This window comes from Micrasema longulum, unplaced genomic scaffold (genome assembly GCF_059751315.1).
Source record: "Micrasema longulum isolate JH-2025_06_02 unplaced genomic scaffold, ASM5975131v1 h1tg000978l, whole genome shotgun sequence".
In the NCBI taxonomy this organism is placed as follows: Eukaryota; Metazoa; Arthropoda; class Insecta; order Trichoptera; family Brachycentridae; genus Micrasema; species Micrasema longulum.
This window is the reverse complement of record NW_028278168.1, coordinates 40,976-68,768: the sequence shown is the minus strand read 5'-3', so window position 1 is coordinate 68,768 and position 27,793 is coordinate 40,976. Positions and strand designations below refer to the sequence as shown.

The 27,793-nt window shown below is 31.7% G+C and overlaps 2 protein-coding genes across 2 annotated transcripts in view; one reads left to right on the top strand and one right to left on the bottom strand.

Annotated features, from left to right (window-relative positions):
- The first annotated feature begins 1,277 nt into the window (after positions 1–1,277).
- Positions 1,278–20,203, top strand: LOC148277797 (alanine aminotransferase 2-like). Its single transcript, XM_088232374.1, has 10 exons — positions 1,278–1,497; positions 4,127–4,216; positions 5,931–6,028; positions 6,598–6,791; positions 7,705–7,907; positions 10,539–10,667; positions 13,486–13,692; positions 15,231–15,374; positions 18,064–18,178; positions 19,689–20,203. Exons 1-10 carry the CDS (start codon positions 1,375–1,377, stop codon positions 19,871–19,873), a joined length of 1,488 nt encoding a protein of 495 aa, XP_088088500.1. The 5' UTR covers positions 1,278–1,374; the 3' UTR covers positions 19,874–20,203.
- Positions 20,194–27,793, bottom strand: part of mgl (low-density lipoprotein receptor-related protein megalin) — a 28,112-nt gene continuing 20,512 nt past the window's right edge. The window contains exons 15-20 of the mRNA XM_088232378.1: positions 27,509–27,735; positions 26,382–27,419; positions 26,131–26,298; positions 24,657–24,936; positions 23,464–23,696; positions 20,194–22,602 (exon numbers count right to left, since the gene is read on the bottom strand). Of these exons, the coding sequence (XP_088088504.1) occupies positions 22,430–22,602; positions 23,464–23,696; positions 24,657–24,936; positions 26,131–26,298; positions 26,382–27,419; positions 27,509–27,735 (2,119 nt within the window). The 3' untranslated portion in view covers positions 20,194–22,429. The remainder of the gene's footprint in view (positions 22,603–23,463; positions 23,697–24,656; positions 24,937–26,130; positions 26,299–26,381; positions 27,420–27,508; positions 27,736–27,793) is intronic.

Here is a 27,793-nt window from a genome sequence, read left to right as displayed (position 1 = left end):
GGAAAAATAAAATTGAAAACTAAAAATTATGTAGATTATAAATGAACTATTTCGGTCCACTCGAGTACCTACTTAAAAAAAACCCATACAAACATGTTAAAACAGAAAAAATGCAGCTGAGAATTCACTCGTTTATTTTATTTTTATTATTACCAATAAAGAATCATGTCACGTGTCCCAACTGCACGAAACTACTAGCCCCGTGAAATTGAAACAAATAGAAGAGGCATGTTGTAAAAATTGATTAAACACAAAGGATTAATCATTGATTCAATGTGGATATATCGGTAAGCAAAATAAATAACATTGCTTTCAAAATACTAGTTCATAAATGGGTAGCTAAAAGGGAAAGAGACACTCTCCAAGCAAAAGAGCTTGTCTCTTTTTTGGAAAGTTACAGTTTTAAAATTAACTAAATATTTAAAAGTATACTGTAATTTTTTTTTTTTAAATATGATTTTATGTAACAAAATTAATTAATTAAGAAAAATTAAAAAAATAAGTTGTGTTGAGGAATACGCGTATTTAAGGTCTTTTATTTCTTTTACTATTTTTTTTTAAAAATTATATTATCGAACTAATGTATGTAAGAGTACACTTAAAGGTAAATTATACTTAATATTTCATTTTAAAAATGTGAAATTTGCAACTCCGCGTATTTATTTTATCGTTAAATAATTTAAATAAAATACAAAACCAAGTATATCTACAAAAATACTGTATTTTTGGTATAATAAGACGTACTTTTGTGCTCTGAAAATTCAACCAATTGGGGTGCGTCTTATGGTCCGATGCGTCTTATTGTCCAAAACATTTTTTTAAAATTGATAGATAAATTTTGGGGTGCGTTTTAATGGTCCGATGCGTAATAATAAGTTTCAGAAAAGTTAAAGAATATAAATAAATAATCATGTATAAAAAAATCTCTTGCGAAATATGCGAGAAAATCATCAAACAAAAAAATCTCTTCTATGCGAGAAGTGTAAGTGTGTTATTTATAGTACTTTAAAACTTTTCTATTACTTTTACGCTAAAAGTGATTATTATAACAAGTATTTATAATATAAACACCCATTGACTGCAAAACGGGAATTATTTATTTTACTGCATACCGCATGGCGCAACCAACAAAAGGTTTAATTTACATTGAAATCATACAAAATATTATGTGGATACATGAGAATCGTTAGGGTTAATTATATACAAACAAACATAATATTATGTACACTAAGATACGGAAGATTGGGGGTAATGTTTTGATATAAACATCTATTTTTGCTGCCGTATCTTTATTAGTACTTTTCACCTCGCCCTGGGCACTTTTCACAAACGCGTTACTTTATACAAGAAAATATAATATTATTTATATCGAGAATGGCTCATGCAAAGCGTTGTATATCCATGGATAATGTAAACCCTAATCTTAAAGTGATGGAATATGCTGTGCTCGGTCCCTTGAACATAAGGGCAGGTGTGATTGATAAAGAATTGTCTAGTGTACGTATTTTTGTTATTTTAAAATAAACACTATTATTAAACAAACAATATTTAAGGCTCAAACTATACTGCAAGAATCACTCGTTTATGAGAAAAAATCCGAAAATGGTAGATAAATGATCTAATTATGCGACATTTCTTCCGCATGGGATAAAGCGATTTTAAGGAATTATTATTTAATATGATGAAAACTATTTTTTTTAATCATGCGGGCGCCGTGTTACAGTTGGTTAGACGGCTAACTGTGAAACTAGCGTCGCGGGATCGATTCCCGTCAGTTGCAAGATGGAAATCCAAGAAATATTTTTTTCTCAGTTGGCCTGGGCTGGTATTATGAACTCATAGCGCTTATTTACGTACTAAAAACGCGCTATACCGCGCTATAAATTCGTTCATATTACCAGCCCTGGGTGTTGAAGTGTACTTTTCATAATTTCTTTCCATATTCTTTCTTTTCCACCTGCTGATAAGCCTCTGAAATAAAGGCTTAGCGGTTATTCCCATAAAAATAATGAAAAAAACTAACTAAACTAAAACACGAAGTAAAGTAATCAAAGTGATTGTGTTTTGATTTTGTGTTTTCCTATTGAATACGGGTTCACGAATTTGATGATAAAGCCCAAATCTACATCAGGGCCCCGATTACCATTGTAATAGAATTGAATAAGTTAACAGATTCAGTTATCTATAAAGTTAAATCAAATTTCCTGTATGAATAGTAATATTCATATCCATAAAATTGTTTCCCTAAACATGTTCAATTACAAGTTACCGACGAAGGTACTTTAACCTTTCATACAAATATACACATTTTCGTACATAGATATCGATTCTACTTTATACCGTCTCGATATGTATCGATGAAGATAGCGTTTGTAATTGTTACCTTGATCTATTTTAGTAAATGTGAAATCTAAAATGATTTCCACCAAAAAAATCTAGATCCTATCTCGAGTTTTTTAGTTAATTTATCTGACGAAAACTAAATTTATCAATTAGTTCTAAAGATTTTAAGATCTAACTTAATAAAGCATAAATAAACAATAATGACATGAAAAAAGTCAGGTGTGCGCTTTATGCGATGTTATTTTATACCGTTTCGATATGTGCCGATAAAGATAGCGTTTGTAATTTATTAAATTATATTTTATTTAACATACCTATCATGTAAACAAAAGGTGGCGCTACTCATGATCTTTAAAACAAGCGTATCTTATATATTTTTTCAAAGCATTGATTACTTAAGTAATTGAACGCATAAAATGATATCAGTTTAATTTCGTATTTTAAAATTCATGCAGCATTTAAATTTGTTGCAACAGAGAGGGAAAACTTTTTTGAGAAGGGGAATATGGGAGTCTAGGCATTTACAGGGCTTATGATCTGTCATTGGCTGGTTTAAGTAGCCACTTTACGCACTGTGTAACATTCACTATTCTACCCATGTTTGAACATCCACATTTCCTTAACTCTTCCATCTGTTGACTTTTGAGAGAGAGAGTTGAGGAAATGTGGATGTTTTTGTCTTGGTATTTTTACAGGACCTCGACTCACATGTTTTATACGTGTATGATTCATATAATTAATTGTAGTGCTTTCGCACTTATAGATTACGCAGACAGGGTATAGTCTAAGCTTATAACCGAGTTGCACAGTTTAAACCCGCGCTGTGCCAGTGGGTACTCTGCAAGACATTTTTTACATTACATTTTTTTTTTGCACCACAACAGGCCAGGAAGCCTAATTACAGTGGTGAATTACATCACAGAGCACCCAGGCTTAAGAAAAATCACATTTTAATTTTTGTGTTCTCACCGGGAATCGAACCCGGAACCTTCCGTGCGTGAGTCAAGCGTCTTGACCACTACACCACGGAGGCCGCCATCGGACATCGGACCCTCCCTTCAAACATAGGCAGAATGGGGAATGTTACAGTGTGCAAAGTGGCCACTTAAACCAGCCAATGACAGCCCTGTAAATGCCTAGACTCCCATATTCCCGCTCCGCTATCCTGAACAACATCGCTCTGGATATTGATCTGATCCATGTATTCGAAGAGGTTTTCCGGAGCAGGATTCTCCTACTACTTTGACATGAGTCTCTTTCATGTATTTTTTTCTTTTTTATAATTTGTACTTATTGAATATATGTTTGTAATGTTTTTGTTATATTCAAAATAATTTAATTGAATTGAATTTAATTGAATTAGCCTTCTCAAAAATGTTTTCCCTCTCTGTTGCAACAAATTTAAATATGAACAACTCCTTAGGGAGAAAATCCAGCCAGTCTGCAAGCATTTGGAAATACTCAAAACATTGTTGATTTATGCAGCATATTCAGAAAATTTTGATAAAAGGGTTGTTTTTTTAAATGATAATGACTTTAACCATTATTAAAAGATTTTTCATGAAACGTAGGTCTCCCGACCAAAATTTTTCCCGTCAAATTTATTTGAGAATAAAATGATTGACAAAAATAAAATTTAAATCTGAGATGTACAATTTGAAGTACGAAGCTGTAAAGTGAATATTTTTAAAAATTAGTAATTTTAACATTTATGTTAACATGTAACCAACATATTATTATTTTTCTGGCATTTTTAATATTATACGTATATCAATTGTTTCAGGGTGTTAAAAAGCCATTCAAAGATACCATCAAAACAACAATAGGTGATTGTCATGCCATGGGTCAGATACATATGACGTATATTCGACAGGTAAATAATATTAAAAAATAATGCATGATAATGTCTCGTAAATAATAATAATGAATCGTCATTGTACCTACAACCCAATAACTTACTATTGCCAGTCCTTTTATTATCATTTGCTAATAACAAAACATATTTTGTACGTTCTGAAAAGAAAACAATCAGATTTTTACATTTTGTGTTAAACAATTATTTTCACGGTGTCATTGAAAATTTAGAGAGCCTGAAGTTATACTAAATGTAATGTACCTGGTTTCTTAATATCTGAATAATTTTACTACTTCACGATAGGACAAATTAATGACAACATTGTGACAGCAAAATGATAACTTTTTACCTGTCGATAAAATTGTTAGTTTTCTGTTTTTATTTTATTTTATTTTTATTTTTATTTTTATTTTTATTTTTATTTTTATTTTTATTTTTATTTTTATTTTTATTTTTATTTATTTCGAATACAAACAGATGTACAGGTTAAATGAATATTTTTTTTAAAAAACTATATAAAATGTATACATAGTAGGGCCTGCCATCCAATTATATGTATTCACTAAATAATACTGTAATAAAGCGACGACGGCTTGAAGTTTAAACTGTATAAATAGTCAATATACTATATATTAAAATAAGATAAACATGGACAAAACAAAGAGATAGTGGAAAGGAAAAGAAGGAAAGGAAAGGATAAGGAGCGGTAAAGGATGATTGAAGGAAAGTAAGAGTGGAAAATTGCATTTGATTTAAAGATTAAATGAATTATGAATGAAGAGCATGAATCAAGCCTATTAATTCTCTTCTGTACATATTGTATGGAGTGTTAAATATATCAAGACTATTAAATTTTTTGTTAAATGTTTCACATATACGAGGGATCGTAGAATGTTTCCGATGATTAGATTTAAATTTACGAATATAGAAAATATCAGAGAGTCTAGTTGGCCTGTTTATTAATATCAATATCTTGTTTTATAATGGTTCAAAATGATAAAGGCAAACAAAAACAATATATAGATAGTAATATATAATACTGCAAACATAGAATTATAATATACCAGAAGGCGCGTAGAACTAAGTTCGCATACATCGTACTCTGTCCAAAAGTTTCCCAATTACCCCCCCTGCACGACATCCCGCCTGCGCGCTTGCTTGAAGTGGTAATGTTGCTAGATCGCGAACAATATGTTATCATAACACAAGTATAAATTAATATTGTGTTATGTCATGTTATGTTTTAACGCAAAAAATAATATATATACACTGACTGGACCAAAAAAAACAGGTACTTTAATTAGGCAAACGTAAAAAAAACATTGAGTAATAATTTAGTTACTAAGTAAATTTGCACCACTTAATATTTTATTGAGGCTTATTAATAGAAAGCCTGGTGAAAAATTCGACAACCCTGACAATACTAACAAAATGTCCACCTAGTTTTATTTCACAATCTGACACGTCTGTCTGACGTACCATCGTAAAAAAATATTATTTGTGAATTCGCTGTTTACACATAAAATGTGATCACCCCCCATTCCCATTTTGATACTTAAAAACGACAAAACACGGCATAGTTGAATTTAAATCGGCATGGAAGTTGTGTACTACAGAATAACTAATGGCCAAAACGTAAAACTACTTATTTATGAGTAGTTTAGTCGGCTTCAGTTTGATTATTATAATTCTATGACGGCAAAGGTAATAAGTTGTTGTTTCTGAAAAATAGGTTCTTGCTTTGGTAGCATACCCCGAAATACTTATGAAAGATACACATTTTCCAGAAGATATGAAGGAAAAAGCCAGAGTAATTCTCAAAGAATGCAAGTAAGTTGAAAAAATAAATTATTTATTGTGAATTTGATTCATCAACAAAATGTATCCTACTGCGTGTAAAAAAAGAGTGGTTCGTGATTCTTTCCTCTCTAACCTATCCCTACTCCCTACGCTAGCGGTGAATCCATAAATTAAATTAATATAATTTGGGTGAAGCAACCATTTTTTTTCTTCTTTTTAATAAAAACCTTTATTAGCATAAATAAACAATACATTCAGTAAAAAAATGGAACACTTAAGGTTGAACTTGCCATGATGAGACACGACAATTTAAATTTATTAAAACAATTTGCCCCAAAAATTATCAGCTTATACAAATACGCATGCTTTTTTTTTAAATAAAGAAGAACAATTTGTTGCAAGTTGCAATATTTGTTAAACTTTTTTCCCTCTATTTTGCGCCCAGTTTTGACAGAACGCAATTCATACGTTTATTTACTTATAAAATCTTTTTTGTGTGTGAATTTGTAACTAATAAACATGTAATCTGTAAATTTGTATTTCTGCCCCTATTATCATGTTAAAGAAGATAAGTGATATGTTTTTGTTCTTATTAACAGAGGAGGTTCTATTGGCTCTTATTCCGATTCTTTCGGAATTGAAATAATAAGACGGCACGTGGCAGAGTACATCACTAACCGCGATGGCGGTATTCCCAGTGAATGGCAAAATATTATCCTTACCTCCGGCGCCTCTGAAGCAATAAAATCAGTCCTTAATCTTATAGTTTGTGATGTCAACGGAAAACCTCCTGGTAAGAATAAACTATTTTAAAAATATTTTTTAGCAAATAAAAACAGTATTCAATACCACAGAATTAAGAATAGTCACGAAGGAGCGTAGAATTACATACATTTGAATACATTGGACTGTGTCCAAAAATCCCCCCACTATAATCCACTTTCGCCGCGCGCATTCGTGATGTCGCCGCGTAATGTTGCACGATTAGAAAAAATATAATCATAACACAAATGTAAGGTAAAAAAAAAACAATCTGTTAATTTCTCTAAAATTTTATTGTGCACGCGGAAATATTGATTCACACAACAGAGTAGATAGGAAAGGGTCATTTAATAAAAGTTATTGAATTATTTAACTTTGAACTTAAAATATAAAACAAATTTAATTTACATAAAACGTATATTTTTATATCATGTCAAATAATTTTGATGTTTTAAAGATAATGTCGGTCAAATTATGTCCACCATCCGAGGTCCAATTTTCACTAGTTCTCTCATTAGATGAGCAAATTAGGGTAAAAAAATTTACTACCCTTGTAGCACTTAACGAAATGTCCATTTTCTTTTCTTCGACAATCTGACAAATGAAAAAATAATTTAATTTTTAAGTAATGTATTTGCTACTTACATATTCATTTGCTAATTACAATGAAGTGTGATCCCATCCTGTTTCTTTAAGATCCTAGCAGTATTTCTACATTTTAAAAGGATAAAACACGCCATAGTTGAATTAAAATCAGGAGTTGCATACTGAGCGACGTCTACAAAGAAACTAATGGGTCATTTATGAGTAGTTTAGTCGCCTTATGTTTGATGCTCGTATGCGGTTTCTGGACTATTCTTAATTCTATGATTCAATACTCTGATTCTTTCTTTTCCTTAAAAACTTTAATTACGTTTTTTTATTTATCAGGTATTTCTTTGCAGGTTGCCTCGTTCCAATACCGCAGTATCCACTCTATTCCTCCACATTGGCGGAGTTTGGTATAGCTCAAGTAGGATATTACCTGAATGAGTCAGATAATTGGAGTTTAGAGCTGTCGGAACTAGAACGAGCTGTCACTGAAGCTAAAAAAACATGCAACCCGAGGGCTATGGTCGTCATCAACCCGGGAAATCCAACGGGGCAGGTAAGTCTACGGAAATTTCCTGTGTATAATCAATCATTTTGATAGCTGGAAAAATCCCTATCTATATATGATCAAAACAGTGGATCAATTGGCAGAATAAAGGTTATTGTTACATGTCAGTATTTTTTCAGAACTTTCAGGCAAAGAATTAAGAATAGTCCAAATAATTGTTCCTCCGGAATCAAGTTTTTTCATTTTTCCCTCATAATGAAAGATAAAGATGCTTATCTAAATAATTATTAATCAATTACATTATTATTCGAACTTGAATCCGATAAGCTTCTACTATTATTCTTGCTCAAACCAGATGGTGCGTAAATTTTCTTATTTTACACCCAAGATAATAAGATGATATTTTTGTCAAAAAATCATAAATATTAATCATTAGTAAAGATTCAATGAAAACAAGAAAAAAAAATGTTTTGGTATTTGTACATTTTTTTAATGTACCATTAGTAATGGTCCATTACAAATATATATATTTATATTTGTAAAATCAGTTTTTTAAAAAAAAAAAAATATATATATACTACCGTTCTTATAATTTACCTAAATATTTCAATCTTTGTGGCAATTTTCAACGAGTTGTAAATAACTCCCTATTAGAAAATAAAAATCATGTTGGGGTAAAGTGGGGTTCGAACCTCGGACCTCTGATCCGTGAGTCCGCTACACTAGTCACGGGACCACAACCCGATCCGAGGTTATGATCCCGTGAAGTGTTGTAGACCCACGGATCAAAGGTCTTGACCAAACCATCTTATATAGTAATCCTTTGTTGATTTTATAAATTATACCTGTCTCAGATTTTCATTCTAGTTTGTCCTTTAGAACCTTTTACCAAAAAACATTTGACTTCTAAATTGTAACTATTAACGGTCTGACATGACATGATTAGAAAAGTAGCGTGGGTGTTTGCCTTAGAGAGAGGTGACTATTTGTTGAATATTTCTAGTCTACAAAAACATTGACTCTTTTTGTAGTACACTATCCAATAATTTATTTATTTAAACACCTTGTAGGCTTTTACATGTTTTACGCATATATATACATATAAAGACAGACAGTATTTTACGCCAAAGTAACAAAAAATAAAGAAAAAAATAAAAATATGAAAAAAAATCATCTTTATATATTAGTATAAAATATATTGGTATACTATACATATACTCGTAGTGCATACATACATATATTGCAGTGGAATGAAAAGAAATGCATTTTTAAATATAAAGATAGACATGTATTTTACACTTTTGTGTAAAATACATGTCTTTACTTTTAGTAGCCAAAAAAAATTAATTGAGAAGATTAAGAAAAATAAAAAATTCAAATAAATAATCATCTTTACATATTAGTAATAAATATATGGGTATACATAATAATAGATACATACATATATTGCAGTGAAGAGAACAGAAGTACATTTTTTCGTATCAGTTATATTAAGAGAATCTTAAAATTAGAAGAAGTTCGAAAAAATAATAATTTAGAATACAGATATAAATCAATAAATGGTACACAATTGAAATCAACATAGTATTATTAAGGTATTTCAATTTGAAGATAGTAAATTGATACACTGCATTTTAAAATTCAAAAGTGCTTCTTTTGCAAAAAAAATCATTTGCAAAAGCATGAATTCTCCTTATTGGCGAGTGTGCACTGTAGTTTGTTGTAGATATATTTACATAGAATAGTTTATTAAATTGATGCACTATCACTACTGGGACCATTACAGTTCAATGTTCCCACCCGTAGGTTAAGAAAAAAAAAGTGCTGTTCCTTGATCAACATAGATCAAACTGTGGGCTGAATGCACCAATGTCCCATTTTTGTCCTATTTGTAAACTCAAGACAACATCTGGACTTTTTCAGTTTAACATTAAACAAGCACTAAATAAACAGTCCAGATTTTGTCTTGATGTTGTTAAATGTTGTGTTATGCTATGTATGTACTATGCTGTTTTTTATTTTGTCTCTTATATTTTAATTTTGATTTTATTCACTTTTGTATATGGACAATGGTCCGTTAATTAATATAAACTAATTAAATGAATAGGGAAATATCACGTACTACGAATACCGATAAAAATATATGAAAGGGATTTAGAATAATTAATTGTATTTTTTAAATCAATATGGATATAAAAGAGAAATGTTTTCAATCATAAATGTAAAAAAGAAATTTTTTAAAAATGTTGCTAGAAAAATGCAACATGTTTGGCCTTGGCAGTTGTGACGTCAAGATTCGTGACAATATTCTAAACAAATTCGAATGGGCAGGAACAAATAAACATAAATCGTGACGTATTAGGGGCATGGCCAATGGAACTACCGTTTTTGCGGAATTCAAAATTAATTAAGTATAATTCAAGTCATTAATACAATAAATTATTCTCCAAGAACCACAATTTAAGCATACATCTCACTCCTGCATTCAACACGTTGCTTGATAACATCAGTATGCGTTCTGTGTTGTAGTGTCTTTTTGCCAGATTGATTTCAATATTTAGTTTATTTCAAATGTACTAGTTTATCCAGTTATCTTCAGTTTGAAAAATAATTCAACAAAGCGGTAGGTTTTCAATGCCGTCAATTATTATTTTTCTTTTCTTTTTTATTTTAATTTAGGTGTTATCAAGAAAAAATGTGGAAGATATAATCAAGTTTGCATACAAAGAAAAACTGTTTTTGCTTGCTGACGAGGTGTATCAGGGAAATGTGTATGCTCAAGGATCAGAGTTTCATTCCTTTAAAAAGGTACTGATTTATTAAACATTTATCATTTATTTACTAACCTGCAAATTATAATATATTGTGACAGTTTATTTTGAAAATTTTTAATCTTTAATATTTGAAAAAATGTATTTATGATCACTCTTTAAAAGTATTTTAATGCAATTTTTACTTCAATGCATTGGTTATTAGAGTTTGAAACAAACACGGCGGCTAGTGTGGGTCCCATTTAGAATTAAGAAAGTCGTACTTACGAAAGGTCCGCCTCGTGGTGTAGTGGTTGGCGTATTTGCTACCATGTTTGAGGTCCTAGGTTCGATTCCTGGCAAGGTGGACGTGAAGTATTTGATTTTAAAGGTGATTCTACACTGCGATGTTTCATAGTTCCTGCACTGGCAGCTGAGGCATAAGACCAATCACCTTACCTTCTACATAACAAAAATGACAAAGGTGCGCTGCAATTGGAGTACCAATTCAGTGCCACATTTTTCCTTATTTTGAGAATAATAAATTACGACTTGATTAAAAACATGCGATAGAAAGGCGTTAACATCTTCTTCTTCTTATGTTACTTAGTTATATATTTTCTCAATTCTACCAATACTAATAATTTTTGTACAAACTACTTTCAAAAAGAAATACTCTGACATAATAAATTATTAGTGTTCCAGTATGCAAAGTAATAATTTACTACGTCTAGATTCTAGACGTAGTAAATCAGCCATACTCAACTTGCAGCCAACCTTTTATGTGCGGTCCGAAACACATTTATTATCAGGAACATAATTAAAAAAAATTGCATTCTATGTTTTTAATATCTTTAGATACGCGGCAACAATTATTGCTCTCAGTGAACTGACTGGAACTGACACCGGTGGAATACAGATATGATGGGGAAAAAAAATATAGTGAAATACGCTGTTGTTTTTTTATATTTATTTATTTATTTTAGATTTTTTTAACAATGAACATGAGAGGTAAAAACAGAGTATTAAAAAAAATAAAGGATAATTACATAGCAATGAAATGAAATACATATTAATAGTAAAAATGGTAAACAAAAATCCCACATGGCCTGTTTGTACAAGAAATGTTTATGAACTTTTTGCTCCTATAATAAATAGACATGTATAATATTTTTGTGTAATATAACAAAGAGAAAAGAAAGTATTCTGTAAAAGATTATAAGATACTTTTTTATTTTATAGTAATTAAAAAAGGAAATAAAAAATATAACAAAACAACAAAAATATTCTATGCTGATAGAAATGTGTTAACAACATTATGTTTTAGTTTTTAAAAAAATTTGCTCATTTATCAAGTGGCGACGCCCTAATCTTAAATCAAAAGGGTTTTAACCAATACTGCTTTTGCCTTATACTTATACCATTAAAGTGTCCTATGCACCATTAATTGTGGAAAGGGAATGATGTTTTTCCCTTTACGATATTTGTTTGTGATATCCGTATATTATCTGCGTAACTTAGTATACATATGTATGTGACCTGAAGAAAACAAAGGTTGAGTGTGGCTGGTCTGATAATAATAAAAAGAACTAAGTCACGATAAATAAATAATATGGTTCTGAGAAATATGACGTTTAAGTTGACTGGTTAACAAAAAATACATATTTCTATCGCAGTATGGACATTTATTCAGATGGGTAAATAAAACCTTTAGGATTTTTTATTACCGTATGTATATCAATGCTTTTCAACCATTTTCTCCCTTAGAACTATCATTTTATTCAACTTTTTAACGCTTCACAACCCTCTAAGGCAGTGGTTCTCAAACTATTTTGACCCACGGACCCCTTTTCATAGTCAAAACTTGCCCACAGACCCTGAGTGAAAAATGACATAAATGCATAATAGAAAAATCACAAATTTAACTTTGATGTCTTGAATGGTGACGTAAAAATAAAATATAAATAAAACATTTTGTTAAAGAAGTATTTATTGAAATTATAAGTTTTGTTTTAAAATACAAAAAAAATTAATGACTTGGATGAACCTGATGGGATGTTATGAGTGTATTTATGTCCGGCTTTATATTTGTGAGTAGCAACCGCAAATCCCCAAAAGCACTAATTTCTAGTCAGTTTCTTTTTTTTGTTATGAGACTCATTGAAAAATTTTATAACTTCAGTAAATAACGTTTCACCTTTAGTATCGGTTTCCAAACATTTAGCAAATAACATTTCTTGGGAAATTTTTACTTCTTTTATAAATCTCACATAAGCTAAAAGTAAAGCTTTGTTTCCTGGTAATGTTGACTCGTCAAGCTGTATAGATAATTCAGATGTTTTTAAGTAGTCACATAAAGAGTTTTTTACTCACTGAGCATATTATTCTTATTTTGTATTAAACCTTGCGTGGACCCCCAAATCAATTTTAATTTTCCACGGACCCCCTGAAAGATCCTGGGGATCCCTAGAGGTCTGTAAGGACCACTTTGGGAAGATCTGCTCTAGGGGGTTAACACTGCTGTGTAAAAAATAAACTTTTTTTGTTGTTTTTTTTCAATGGAAATATTTGTATTCTTATGATTAACTCGAATATTTTAATTTTGGGCACCATATTCAACGAGTTGTAAATAACTCACTATTATAGAATGGGAATCAAGTTGCGGTAAAGCAGGGTTCGAACTTCTGTCCACTGATCGGTGACACTAGCCACAAGACCACAACCCGGTTAAAACAACTAATGAAAAAGTTTATTACAAAAAATATATTTTATATTTTTTACCATCTTTTCATCGCCAAGACAACGATATGGTCTAATAAAGTTTTGTTAAGAAATGTGCTGAATGAAAAATCCCAAATTAATATGAAATTGAACAGGTTCTGACAGAGTTGGGGCCCCCCTACTCCACGCTGGAGCTGGCCAGCTTCATGTCTGGCTCCAAGGGTTATATGGGGGAGTGTGGGCTGCGCTCCGGGTACGTAGAACTGGTCAACCTCTGTCCAGATGTCAAGGGAACCCTCCTTAAGGCCATCTCTGCCATGCTGTGTCCCAATGTCATAGGACAAGTGGTCATGGATTGTGCGGTAAGTATACTATTTATTTATTTGGATGCACCCTGACAAACAAATAATGCAGTTCTGTGAGTGAAATAGAACCAGAATGCTGAATCACCGTTTTCGACTCGATGAATACTCTCAGGTGAAAATTTTGAAAAAGGAATCGAATGGAAATAAGTCCGCCTCGTAGTGTAGTGGTTGGTGTGTCTTCCTAACATGCTTGAGGTCCCGGGTTCGATTCTCGGCAGGGTCAAACTGAAATATTGCATTATCTCTGATCACCTTACTTTCCTGTAACAGGTGAATGAGATACGCTACAATACAGTGCCTCATGTCGCAGTCCAATTCTCATAATAAATACAATATTTAGAACACATAAATAGCAAAAGCATAATTGAAAGATAAATAATGGAAACATATTGACATACATACATGAGTCGTTTCTGGTTGTGTCACTATAAACTGTTTTTGTAATCAACTAATGTGTGAATAATTTTTTTAATAAATAAAGTAAATATTCCTCAATAGGAATTATTGTTCTATAACACAAACCTTTTAAACTTTTTCAAAGATGGTGAATGGTAATTAAATCTTAAGTGTAATTATTATATGAAACAGAAACTTCAGGATTTTCTAGTTATATTAATCCTTTAAAATACTTTATTACTTAACTTGATTTTAAAATCTATTTTTTAATTGTTTTAAACTTCTATGCGTTATATATTTTTTAGGTTTAATTTTTGTTTCCAAATCTTGGGTAAAAAGAAATGTATGTTTTTAAAAAAACAGTTAAACCAAATAGGTTCTTTTCAGTATTTTAAAAGGTAATTTTACCATATATGATAGTAAAAAAGAATCTATCTATATAATACAGCACAAACTAACATGGCAGATCTTTAAGTTGTTTTGTAAAACCATCACCATCATCATTTACTTATCCGCACCTATTGTTGCATAGGTTATTACATTGGTATTTCAATTGCAGAGTATCTTGATCATTTTTGTAATCAATCATTAATTTTATTTTATTTTTTTATTTATGTTAAGGCAAGAATGATTTGTGCGGTTTTGAGAATAATATTTTTTTAGGTTTTTACATAATTTAGAACAATAAATTTGGATAAGTGCAAAACCACTTCAGGGGATAAGATTGACAGATCAGTTTTGTTACATGGAAGGTAAAATGATAGCTCTTACGCTTACCAGTCAAGAAACAATGAAATATTCACATCCACCCTGCCAGAAATCGAATCTAGTTTGATGAAATAATATGTTGAGTATATAATCCTGATCATTCTGGGTAAACGTGAATGAATGTAATAACTAGTTCTGTGATGACGGAGGAACACTGTTTCATTATTTGTTTGTTATCTTATTGATTATTAATATTATATAGTTCCTGGACTAAATCTGAAGCGTAAGACTGCTCGTCTCGCCTTCATGTATTAAATGATGAAGATACAATGCGATCGAAGTACTAAAGCACTGCCCCATCTATCACGGGATAATAATGAAGAATTTACTTTTTTTTCCTTACTGTATTATAAAAATTTGGTTCATTAAAGGTGGCCCCACCCAAGAAAGGAAGTCCATCGTATGAACTATTTGCTAAAGAAAAAGCTGAGATTATTGGTTCTTTAGCATTCCGAGCAAGTATGATTGCTAATGCGTTTAATCATTTTGAAGGCGTCCACTGCAACCCGGTTCAGGTATTTTACTTTATTTATACTTAAGTACCCATTTTACATGTCCGAGTAGATGAAAAATACAATTCTCTGCGTGAAATAGAACTATAAATCTAGTCGAGTGTTTTCAACTCGATGGCACCTCTCTGATAAAATTATTAAGAAAAGAAATCCATATATAAAGATTTAAATTTATATTATTTTTTTATTATTGAAATTTTTTTCACATAAGCATTCTTCTAAACAATTTTTTTAATTTCCGCCAAACTGCAAAAGCAGTTTTTTTGCAGGGATTTCTCTCTTTAAACATTTTGGTAACACAATATAATAATGTTTACATAAAATATAAAAAAATCTTAAATATATCAATAAAATAAAAGTTTAAAAAAATTAAATACAAGTAAATCAAGTATTTTTTGATAACGAAATATATAAAAAATAATAAACAAACACTTTTTTTGACACTGTTTTAAATTGTTTGGTTTCCCCATTTTTTAATTTTTTTTTACACACTAAACTTAGTATTTAAGAGAAAGATTTTTAAAACCAATTTTACTTTGTTTTTATTTATATCACTATTCTTTATTTCGTCCGGGAGTCTCTTTACTATGCGAGGGAGTATATACGCCCTGGTCCTCTCTCCATACGCATTTATAGCTCTTCTTTCTATGAAATTTCCTCTCACTTTTTGGCGCGTTTCATGCTTATGTGATATTGGCGTTTTGTAGAAATTCATGAAGTCCTCTGTTACCAGGCGATAGTATATCATATTCTGTACCGTCAAAACTTTACACATCGGGAAAAGATTTTCATAGTCATTTTGACAAGTTATCATGTTGGCTTTACTTGCTAACATTTTAAGGAATCTAATTTGTAATTTTTTTATCCTATTTGTATACGTTCAACAACAACTCACTCCATATGATATAATTGACTCAACCAGCGCATAGTATAAACAGTACAGGGTGGCCCGCGGAACACAGAATTTCAAATGATTAAATTTTATATGTACAGCTTTTAGTTTTTGGCAAACACTTTCTACATGTAATTTCCAATGAAAATTATTTTCGATAGTTAAGCCTAGATGTTTGTTTGACCATTTCTATCGTTTGACCGGCACAAGATGATTTTTTCAAATGGAGACATTCATAATCGTGACTATATAATAAGTCCTCTCCGTTGGCGTGTTCACCCGCCATACTTGAGATCCTGGGTTTGATTCCTACCAAGGTCAACATTGATCAATATTGATTTTAAATGTTTTACTCTGCAAAATTTCACCATCCCTTGACTAGCACCTGAAGCGTAAGACTGATCACCTTACCTCCATATGACAGGTGCTCGAGATACGCTGCATTTATTGTTCCAATGCAGCGTTTTTTGCACGATGATGACAATTGTAAATATGTTAGATGTATCACAAATTAAGTGTTTCAAATCGTATTTACTTTATGTTTTTAAAGTTTTAATATCTTCTCTAATATTTATTATTTGGTGCTAGCAAAACAATGTCCATTCACATTTATATCAATGCATGCCCTATGTATTAACATGTACAAAAATAAATATGTATATTTTCAAGTTACAGCTATTTTTAGTGGTTACTTATTTACGATGTATGTAGATACTTACATCCTATGTATAGTTTATGTAAACATAGAAGAAGAAACATTTATTGTGTTATAAATTCCCACCCATAGTAAATCATATCTTTATCTTGAGTCATTTTTGATAAGTTTTATTTGTTTTCTAAAATACTGTTTTTTAGAAAAAATACCTACAAATAGATTTTGTTACTATCCATTATGTTTGGTATCAAAGGCTAAAATATAATTTTTGTAATACATATTATATCGTCAGGTTTCTGGCACAAGTTGGTAGCTACAAATTTTGGAAAAGTGAGATGTCTTCATAAATGGCATCAAATATTTTGTTTGAGTTTTTCTACTGACATTTCTTGGTGGAACTGCATTTTAATTATAATAATAAAAATACTTTATAGTTTTATTCCACTTTTATTTATAATTACTTTATAAATTTTTTAGCAGTGACCGGGTTTCGTCGTGACCGACATCGTCAGATTGGTTTATAAAATAATTATAAATAAAAGTGGAATAAAACTATAAAGTGTTTTTATTATTACAAATATTGTTGTACAAAAAGTAAATAAAAATATTTCATATTTTATAAAAGCAAAAAAATGTATTTTACAATATTCAACTTGCAGTTTTATTTTGAATTGTTGATTAGGGATGCGCTTTCAACTTTAAAAGTGTAATATCTGACAATTTGTAACTCTTGTGCCAGAAATGTTATACTTTTGTTTCTCAACACCGATTTATCTTCCTTCTCCGAGCAAGACACTCCCTTATCAGATAACTATTTCGAGTTGCACTTTACTGTCATATTTTTGCATTTTAGAGAGAAAGGGAAAGGAAATAAGCGAAGAAAGTTTTTTCTTATCCTTTGAGGATAAAATTCAATGTTCTTTTTTAACAAAATTAGAGCCTACTCATATAAGATTGTTCAAATTTATAATGACTGGAAACCACAATTCTTTTAATACTAAGTAACTTTTATTTGCTTAGTATAAAAGAAAATAAAGAAATAAAATAATGTTGTAATCAATTTTGAGAAAAAATATTATTGTTTTAAGATACCAAAAAAAATTTCACACCACAATAATTATTCCGATAATATTGTGTTGTTTCAGGGTGCTTTATATGCTTTTCCACAAATAACGCTGCCTCCAAGAGCCATTGAAGCTGCTAAGAAAAAAAGAATGCCAGCGGATACTTTCTACGCCTTTGAATTACTTGAAAGAACTGGTAGGTATTTCCAAATCAAAAGATTTTCAAATATTTTCTAAAACAGCACAAAACAAGTACCGTACTCATAGTTAGAAAAAAGACTGATCAGACATCTAAAACTTTCCTTGACAAAACTTTTAACTTCAATTTTATTAGGTATCTATTACAGTACCTAAAAGATCATAATTTTTTTTCGTCAATTTTTACCAAGCAAATACAAACAAACAAGTGTATGAAATCAAAAATTCTACCGTACACTTGAATTACATAAAAAGTTAAGTGCGTACACACGCTTTTTAGGAATAGGAAAAAGTCACACGGAGCCAACTGGCAATAAAGTGTGAGCAGGTGCATTATAATGGTGCAAAAGCCGTGAATTGTTTTGCCACAAATCTGGACGTTTTTTTCGGATTGCTTTACGCAAACGGCATTGAACTTGTAAATAGTACTCCTTATTGACTGTTTAACCTCACGGCTAGAATTCATGATGCACTATGGCCATTGAAATCGAAGAACACAGTGAGCATCACCTTCACGTTCGACCACACTTGTCGAGCCATTTTCGGTAGCGATCCAGAATGCCTCCTCTAGGACGATCGAGCCTTAGTTTTGACGTCATATCCGTAAACTCATGTTTCATCACCTGTTATAACACGTTTTAGTCACGTAAAGTCAATGACGATGCAGAAGCATCGTCATTGACTTTATTTAGTAACACCTGAGCAACTTCCATTCGCCGCTGTTTTTGTTCAAAATTCAACAATTTTGGAATAAATTTTGCCACCACGCGTTTCATACCCAAAACATTCTAAAACATTTCATGGCATGAGCCAATCGATATGCCAACATCATCAGCGACTTCTTCGATTGTGATTCGGCAATCGCTCATAGCCATTTCATTAACTTTATCCACGTTTTCATCGGTTGTTGATGTGCTGGGGCGTCCGGGCCGTTCATCATCTTCAACTTCTTTACGGCCATCTTGGAAACACTTATACCACTCGTAAACTCTTGTTTTACTCATAGCAGACTCACCATAGGCCTTTGTTAACATTTCACACACTTGGTTACACTTTATTTTATTTTTTTACACAAAATTTTATACAAATCCCAAAGAAATGGATCAAATTCCATTTTTTTAACAAATGAAAATTGCCGAGCTCATAAAAACATGTCTAACCTTAGCGGCTGCCACAATATGGATGAAAAATTTAACATACCTCAGGGGCATATATATCAACATAATAAATGTAAAAAAAAACAATCCGCTCTCCAAACCCGCGAAATTAAAAAAATCACATTATTTTCTGAACACACCTTGTAGATATATGCAAATGTAAATGTGATTTCTATAAAATCATTTTATTTCAATCCTAATTATCCTAAAATTATAGTATCAATCCTTACCATGATATATTATGCCTATCCCCGAGGAATAATGTGTAGGCACCATGCTATGATATACCTATTTATTTATTTCATATATATATATATACATGAATTTTTTCCTCGATTTATTATTTTCTAGGTGTCTGTATTGTACCTGGCAGTGGGTTTGGACAGAAGGAAGGAACATTCCACTTCCGAACCACCATTTTGCCCCAGACTGAAAAACTCAAAGAAATGCTGCAAAGATTGTCAAAATTCCACAAGGAGTTTATGGACGAATATGGCGGTGTTGATGAATATCCAATGCGTCTAAGTCATATCTAATATTTTTTTGAATCAATTAACTTTAGAGGTGCTAAAAAAATACGAAAATAAAAATGTATTCAGAAAACCTTCTGTAAAGAAATGGCAATTTTAAAGTTTTTTCATTTAGTTGACAAATAATGATCCGTATGTTGTTAGCCTTGTCAGCGCAGTAAACATACAGTAAATTATCTGAGAAATGTATGAATATATTCATACATATTTTCGATTGGAAAAATTTACATTTCAATAAAAATATTATTTATGTCTCTTTATAATAATATAATAAGGACCACAGAGAAATTGTAGATTTGGTGGGTTTGATAAATTATAACAACACATTTAAACAAATCGTAGTAATTTTATTTATATCATTAAATGGAAAACATAGACAATTTGTTCCCTCTTTCATTTAAAAATATTAAAGGACATTTTACCTGTCTCTGTACCTGTACACTTCTCATGATTTGATCATCCTGAGGTTCTCAGCCTGAGAAATAATATAATGATTATAATAAATAGGTAGGTATATGTTTTATTACAAATAATACATTCATCGCTAGATTTGCGACACAGGAAATATATTATTAGGATTAAACCATATTCATTTAATAATTCATTTTAAATACTACATTTCTGCATACTATACAAATATTGAATTGACTGATCTGTTATTAGAGCCATTTAATATCCATGTCGTTATTTAAAAGTTAGTTTCAACTAATTAGGTAGCAAAAGTTTACAAATGATATTAAAACTGCATTCACTAACAAGTTTACTATTTTAAAATGTTGGTCATTTCCATAAGTACATTTTGCATTTGAAAGGATGAATAATGCAGAAAGCGAATGACCTATTTCAAATTTCTTTTGAGCGAATATTTTTATTTTATTTTGGCTTGTCAGGGGTAAATTACTTTTAAGTTCTTTATACCCTTTTATCAAACGGTAAGAGCGCAAGATTAATTAAAAAATATACACTAAAAAAAATATACATAAAACAGTTATCCATATTAACTAAAGAAACTGCGATATTGACAATTTAAATACATCACTTACATCTAACACTTTATTTATGAATTATTGGTATTTTAATTGGACGGTGTCACATGATATATTCATTTCATATTTTTACAGGTAGTCATCTAATAATATTTCATGGCATACGAGATACATTTAGCATCATTCGCTTTATATATGTCATTCGTTAAAATTATAAAATCTTTTACGGAAACAAATATGCTAATATAAATCACATTGTCTTTCAAATAATGTCTTGTGTATAAAACACATAATCTTCGCTAGAGGAATGACTTATTAAGGAATGCCTGAATTAAAATATAATACTTATAGTTCAAAATAAAGATGCAATAGGGCAAAGCAGTGGAAACAATTAAAGATCTAGATGTTGGAATGTAAGAATCACGAGGATAAAGTATCCTGTTGGAATTACACTAGATCTACAATTACAGCTTCAAGAAGACTAAATTTGCAGATATATATATATTAAATTGAAGCATATTTACAATTTACTCTACACCTTAATCCCGATAAAAAAATATTTGTCTCTCTTTAAAAAATTACCAACATTTATGATATTGTATAATAATATTTCTCTTCTCCATTGCTCTGATAAAAATCCATACATTCAACTCTTTTATTCGATCACATTTTTTATTTACACTTATAAAACAGTTTTCGCAATATATTAAACCTACATACATAACATTTAAATAAAACTATAGATGTATGGCAATCTATTTAAGCCTTTTTCATATTTAATAGATCAAAATAACATGGAAACTACTAAATTGGTTGTATACCTACTGGGCTACGTCAGTTTCTTGATCGTATTATAATAAATTTAAGATTACTTTTATTTGCATTCTCAACATTGAATCAACAGAAAAATAACTTTCATAAACAATATTCAAAAGATAAAATAGTACATTTTTAATAACCGACAACAAATAATATTTAAAACGTATTGCAGCCACACACATTTCAATGTCCATTTACACAATTAAAATAGTATCCTTTACAAATGAATAATAAAAAGTCATAGCATTGGGAGATATATAAATTATAATCATTCAATGAGTAGTAACTTTTTACACTTTCTTTTTATAGCACTGGAGCTTAACTTTAGAATTGTGCTGATTTGTGCTTGAAATTGTTCTACATATTTGGGTTTATTTTGGTCAATTGATTGTAAAAAAGTCGTAAATAGTTGAAATTTATTTTAATTAAATGAATTGAATAGTCATTTGTTTTTTTTGTTAGTCATTAACTTTTTTGTGTAAGTTCTGTAATTTTATTGTAAAGATTTGCGGTAGACACATTTTTACTATTGCATGATTGCTCGCAAATTTGAGTAAAACATCGTTGAAATTTTACTTATTGTCAATTTCGGTAAAAAACAACTGTCATAATGCGACAGAACAGCACTATATTGTCACAAGGCACGAGCGGCGCTCTACCAGAACACGGCGTAACCCTTACTAGAGAGGTTGTGGCACAGCGAGCTGATGTTGGGTACGTTGGAGACGCTAATTCTCCACACGGGGGAGGCGGACTGCTAGCAATCCTTGTCTTCCTGCACCAGGGACTGGGTATCCTTGCCCGTGTCGACGTGCGTGGGGTCGAGCTGGCGCTGGCGGCCGCTGGGCGCGCGAGGCTCCACGGAGCTCGGGGACAAGATGGCCGACTCCACCTTGTCCTTGGACACCTCTGATGGAACTTCGTAAATACCTGGAATTATAACATTTTTCTCTCGTGAAAAACTACTTAAAAAAGGAGAGATTTTCCAAAAAAGATTAATTCAAATTATCTCATTTATTTTTTTAGTTTGCTTTATTACATTATTACATTACACTAAATTTGGAAAAATAAAAACAGTTTAACATTACAAGCATAATCACCATCTTTTAATGCAAAATTTTCATAGATTTTGAGCTGTTGAGAGAAAGACATATTACTTTTTTTCTAATTATTATTGTATTCTTGTATTCAATAATCACATTTTTAATATTTAAAGCATTAGCTTTGTGGTCAAAGATTTCAATAAATGTTAGTAAATATTTGTATATAACCACTTTCTGACTTTTCTATGTCTACCGGTTTTGCCAGAACACTGCTTTTTAAAATTTTATTTCTTAAGTTCGCTTATATTACAATAAGCATATAAACTAATATTTACATCATCTTACAGTTAACATAACATTTCTTGTTAAATTCATCAAAACTCTTTTCTTTCTTCATACATTCAGGCATCTCTTCATACATTTTTAAACCTTTCTACACGACACCAACATGCACATCCATTTGCTTTGGCTCCACCTTCACATTGGTATTGGCTTCTAATAGCATATGTCCTATCAGCACGTTGATTTGACATTTTTATGCAAATACTATGGAACTGGTAGTGGTTTGGAAGTAGGTGAGGGACGGAGAATGTAAAAGTGTGTGTATAGTAGCTTGTTTCTTTATTGATGATTATGACTCTTTCTATATGACATCAGCAGTTATGCGTGCACTAAGGAAAAATCACATTTCAATGTTATTTTATTTTTTGTAAATACAATCAGTATCCAAGCAATCAAAAGTCCTCACCCATTACACCCGAGCCGTTCCCTCCTTGCACAGCATCGTACATCGGATTACTGAAGTCTCTATTCTTCCCGACCCTCTCCAGGCTGTAGGCCATGTCGATGGGTTCGCCCACCGGGTTGGATTGGGGCAGGGTCCCTCCCGCAAATGGCGCTCCCCCAAATTCTACATTAGAGCCTTGCCGGAAGGAAACGCTCTGTGAGGACGCTAAACTGCCTAGGCCAGCTCCTTTGACACTGCAACAACAAAAATTCATTATTCTGTAGAATATTTTAGTGTACTAAAACATAGTTATTTGAGTAGCAAAATCAATCAACAAATTAATAAAAAAATATATAAAACGAGAAAATAATGTGTCATCACTGACCCACGTCAAGAACACTTCACAATATACTTTTATAATTCATTGTTTTACTTTATATTTTCTACTTTTCATCAGAATTATTTTTAATTGTCACCTGAGAAAAATACAATACTCCTAAAAATAATACATCAAACATTTTTAAAAAATATTTTTAAAATACCATGAAATAATAAAAAGTAAAAAAAATAAACTTAAATGAAAATTTATAAAAAATATTTTTGAAATACAATGACTTTATAAAAAGTTTTAAAAAATTACTTAAATGAGCATTTTTTTTCAATAACCGAGGTTATAAAAAAATATTTGAAGAATAATAAAATGTACACATTTTTAAGATAATGGTTAAAAATTAATCATCATCATTTACCCCACCCCACGCCCGGTGGTGCATAGGGCACTGAATTGAATAGGGCACTCCAATTGCAGCGTATCTTGATCATTTTTGTTATTGGAAGGTATAGGTCATTAATCATCACTCTTATGTCCAGAAACAAAAAACACTGCACCTTTAAAAAACAATATTTCACATCCACCCTGCCAGAAAACGAATGCAGAACCTCAAGCATAGTAAGCAAATGCACCAAACACTACACTATGAGATGGATTTATATTCACCCAATTTTCCTTTTCAGGATTTTTACCTGAAAGTAGCAATCAAGCCCAAAACGGGTTCTAGTGATCATTTATCAGTGTGTAACATTCACCATTTTGCTCGTGTTTGAACATTGAACATCCATAATTCTTTAATAAAATTCTTCCTTTTGTTATCATACAAAGATTAACACATACTAATCATATTATTTAAATGATAATGTGAGGTTTCATCACTTACAATGGCCGTTTTTTGATGACAAAGCAGGCAGCTACTGCTATAAGTACCAATAAGGTGACAACTATGGGAACAACGATAGCGGTTGTCTTGGAGGACGAGCCCCCCGAGGCTCCTGCAGCCCCCGGGACCCCGAGCTCGCAGTGCGTCCCCTCCACTCCCGGGGGGCATGAGCAGCTCAGGCCAGAGCCGTCCCCAGCAGAGGATTCCTCCGTTTCCTCCATGCAAATGCCACCATTTTGACAAAGGCAAATTCTTGGAGCAGGTCTTGGTCGTTCCGCAGCTGTAAAGAGTAAAAGGGAACGATAAAAAAATATTTACCTAAGGTATTGACATATGTAATTGTTATACATGAATGCTATACATATTATACAATGTTTATACATGAATAAAATATCCATATACTCGTATACAATTGGTGTCAGTAAATTTTACAAATAACAGGATGAGTGAAAGTTGGAGATGAAATAAAAATAGACATCAATATTCATTATGGAGTCTTGCAAGGATGTATACTTTCTCCCATTTTCTTCATCTTGTCTACAGATATAGTCCAAGAGGCACTAGGAGGAAACATCTGATGGTATAAAAGTGAATGAACAAATCAATAATAGTCATTATGTAATAGATAACGTTAAAGGATTAAAAATGTTGATGAATAAAATTGATATGGCCTGTAACACAAGAATAACAGAGACTTCAACCTCAATCTGTGTATGCGAATTGTGCAATGCTATATCTTTTCAGTACTTATCTACGGTTTCGAAAGCTGAACTCTCTCTCAAACTACCACAAAGAAAATTGAAGCATTCAAAAGTGGTATAAAAGAATGCTTAAAATATCATGGGTAGACAGAATTCGCAACAATACAGTATTAAGATGCATGAAAAAAAAGAGAAATAGTAAATATAATTAATTTAAGAAAGCTACAGTACTTTGGACATTTGGTGAGGGGAGAGAAGTACGAAATCTTACGAGAGTGGGTTCCACTGCAGCCCCAAATCCTTATTTAGAGCTACTACCATGACAAAATAAAAATTTCTATGATGATAGCCAGCTTCCACCGTGGAGTAGCATCATAACAAGAGAGGGATGGGTGATTAAGATTTTTTTTTATTACTAAGCATAACTACATGTAGGTTTACCTCTCTGACTTGCAGTTATGCTTGAGGTCCTGGGTTGAATTACTTTTAAAAAAAAATAGGACAAGGATTGGCATATTTAGATAATAAAATAACACAAAGAGAAAATAAAGAATGATTCAAATACATATTCTATAATTTTCATTTTTGTAAAGGTGCCATTTTACACAAAGATAAGACAATCAGTCTAATGCTGTATCAGCATAAAGATATATAGCAATTGATGTATCAATGCATTGCCTAATGTAATATAAATACACATAAAAATATATTAAGTAATTAATATCCCTTTCCTGCACACCTTCAAATATATTTTTGTAGATTAAATTACATACCAGCATCACAAACCACTTCTTGAGTGGTGCGTCTTGGCAGAGGAGGCTGTTGGCTGCCATCTGGACACGCGCAGCGACGTCCACCCGGGACCAAGAGACAGAGGTGCGAGCATGGAGATCTGGCACAAGGATCCACTAGTGAGGTGTTGTACCGAAGACGGTGGTAAACTGTCAACAAAATCACATTGTTATATATGTGAAAGCAAAAAAACAGCAAATATAGTTGAGTAGTGATAACACAAATGACATACCTTTAACTCCTGATGGATTGACAAGATCTTTAGCAACAATTACAGGTACTCCTCTTCCAAACTTATCCTGTTTTACAAGCTCTCCCGAATCTCGGGTAACCCAGAACAAAGACGATTCGAATACGTCTAGAGATATGGGGTGTTTCAGTGCTTCGCCTCTTATTATTGTTTTTCTGTTACTACCGTCTTGTTTCATAGTTTCAATAGTGTTTAATTTAGTATCTACCCAGTAAATAATGTGATCCATAGCGTGGTCTATTGTTAAACCGGCAGGATGTCTGATTCCATCGGTAACTAGAGGTCTTCTCTTTGAGCCGTCCATCCAGGATACTTCAATTTTGGGAGCTGATCCTGAATCTGACCAGAACATCCTACCCATTTGAGGGTCTAGAGCTAAAGACGTTGGACTTTCAATACCAACAGAAACAACTGCTCTTCTATATCTGCCATCTGTTCGAGCGACCATTACTCTTCCCCTAGGTTTGGATCCTGTCCTGTCAGTTTCAGTCCAATACAGATTATCGGCAACCCAATCAACAGCTAAAGAAGTAGGTTTGGAATTTCCCTTCATATTGAGATCTTGTGCAAAACCAGTCTTTACATCTCCATTTTGAGCGTTGACCATATAGGAACGTTTGATTGTTTTGTCGTAACTGTCTGCCCAGAAAACTATTTCTGATTGAGGATCGTAGTCAATAGCTTCAATGCGTTTTTCAGATGTAATGACGTCCAACTCTTTATTCTTATGTACTTCAAATGCCCTTATTTCAGGTCCGTTGGCAAATAGTAATGTTACATTGTCATCATTTGCTTTGCATACTCCAGACATGGCATCAGAGAGTCTGAAACCGGGTCGACAATCACAGCTGTATGTTCCATTAAGATTGTGACAAATTTGTGAGCAATGGTGAATACCAGTTATACATTCATCAACATCTTTGCATTTCTTTCTGTTTTCGGCAGAAATTATATAGCCAGAAAAGCAGTCACAAATATAACCTCCATCAGTGAGATTGGTGCAGTGATGTTCACAACCACCTGAAAACACAAAATTAAATATTGAAATACACATTTCAGAAAAGAAACATGTAAATATAACATTTGTTTTTAGAATGTGCGATTCTCACCTCTATCAGCAAGGCCACATGTTTTAGAGCGATGACATCCCAACTCATCAGAACTATCACCACAATCATCCGCAAAATCACATACTTGCGTTTTGTCAACACAATGCTTGTTAGCACATTGATATTGGCTGAAAGGATCACATGGTTTGGTGCGAGCAGAACACAAGGTCATGTTGTTTTCATCAGATCCATCTCCGCAGTTGTCTACACCATCGCAAACTTGATATCTGTTAAATAAAATATTTTAATATTAAATATTAACAACAGTTGAATCTGAAAAAGAAG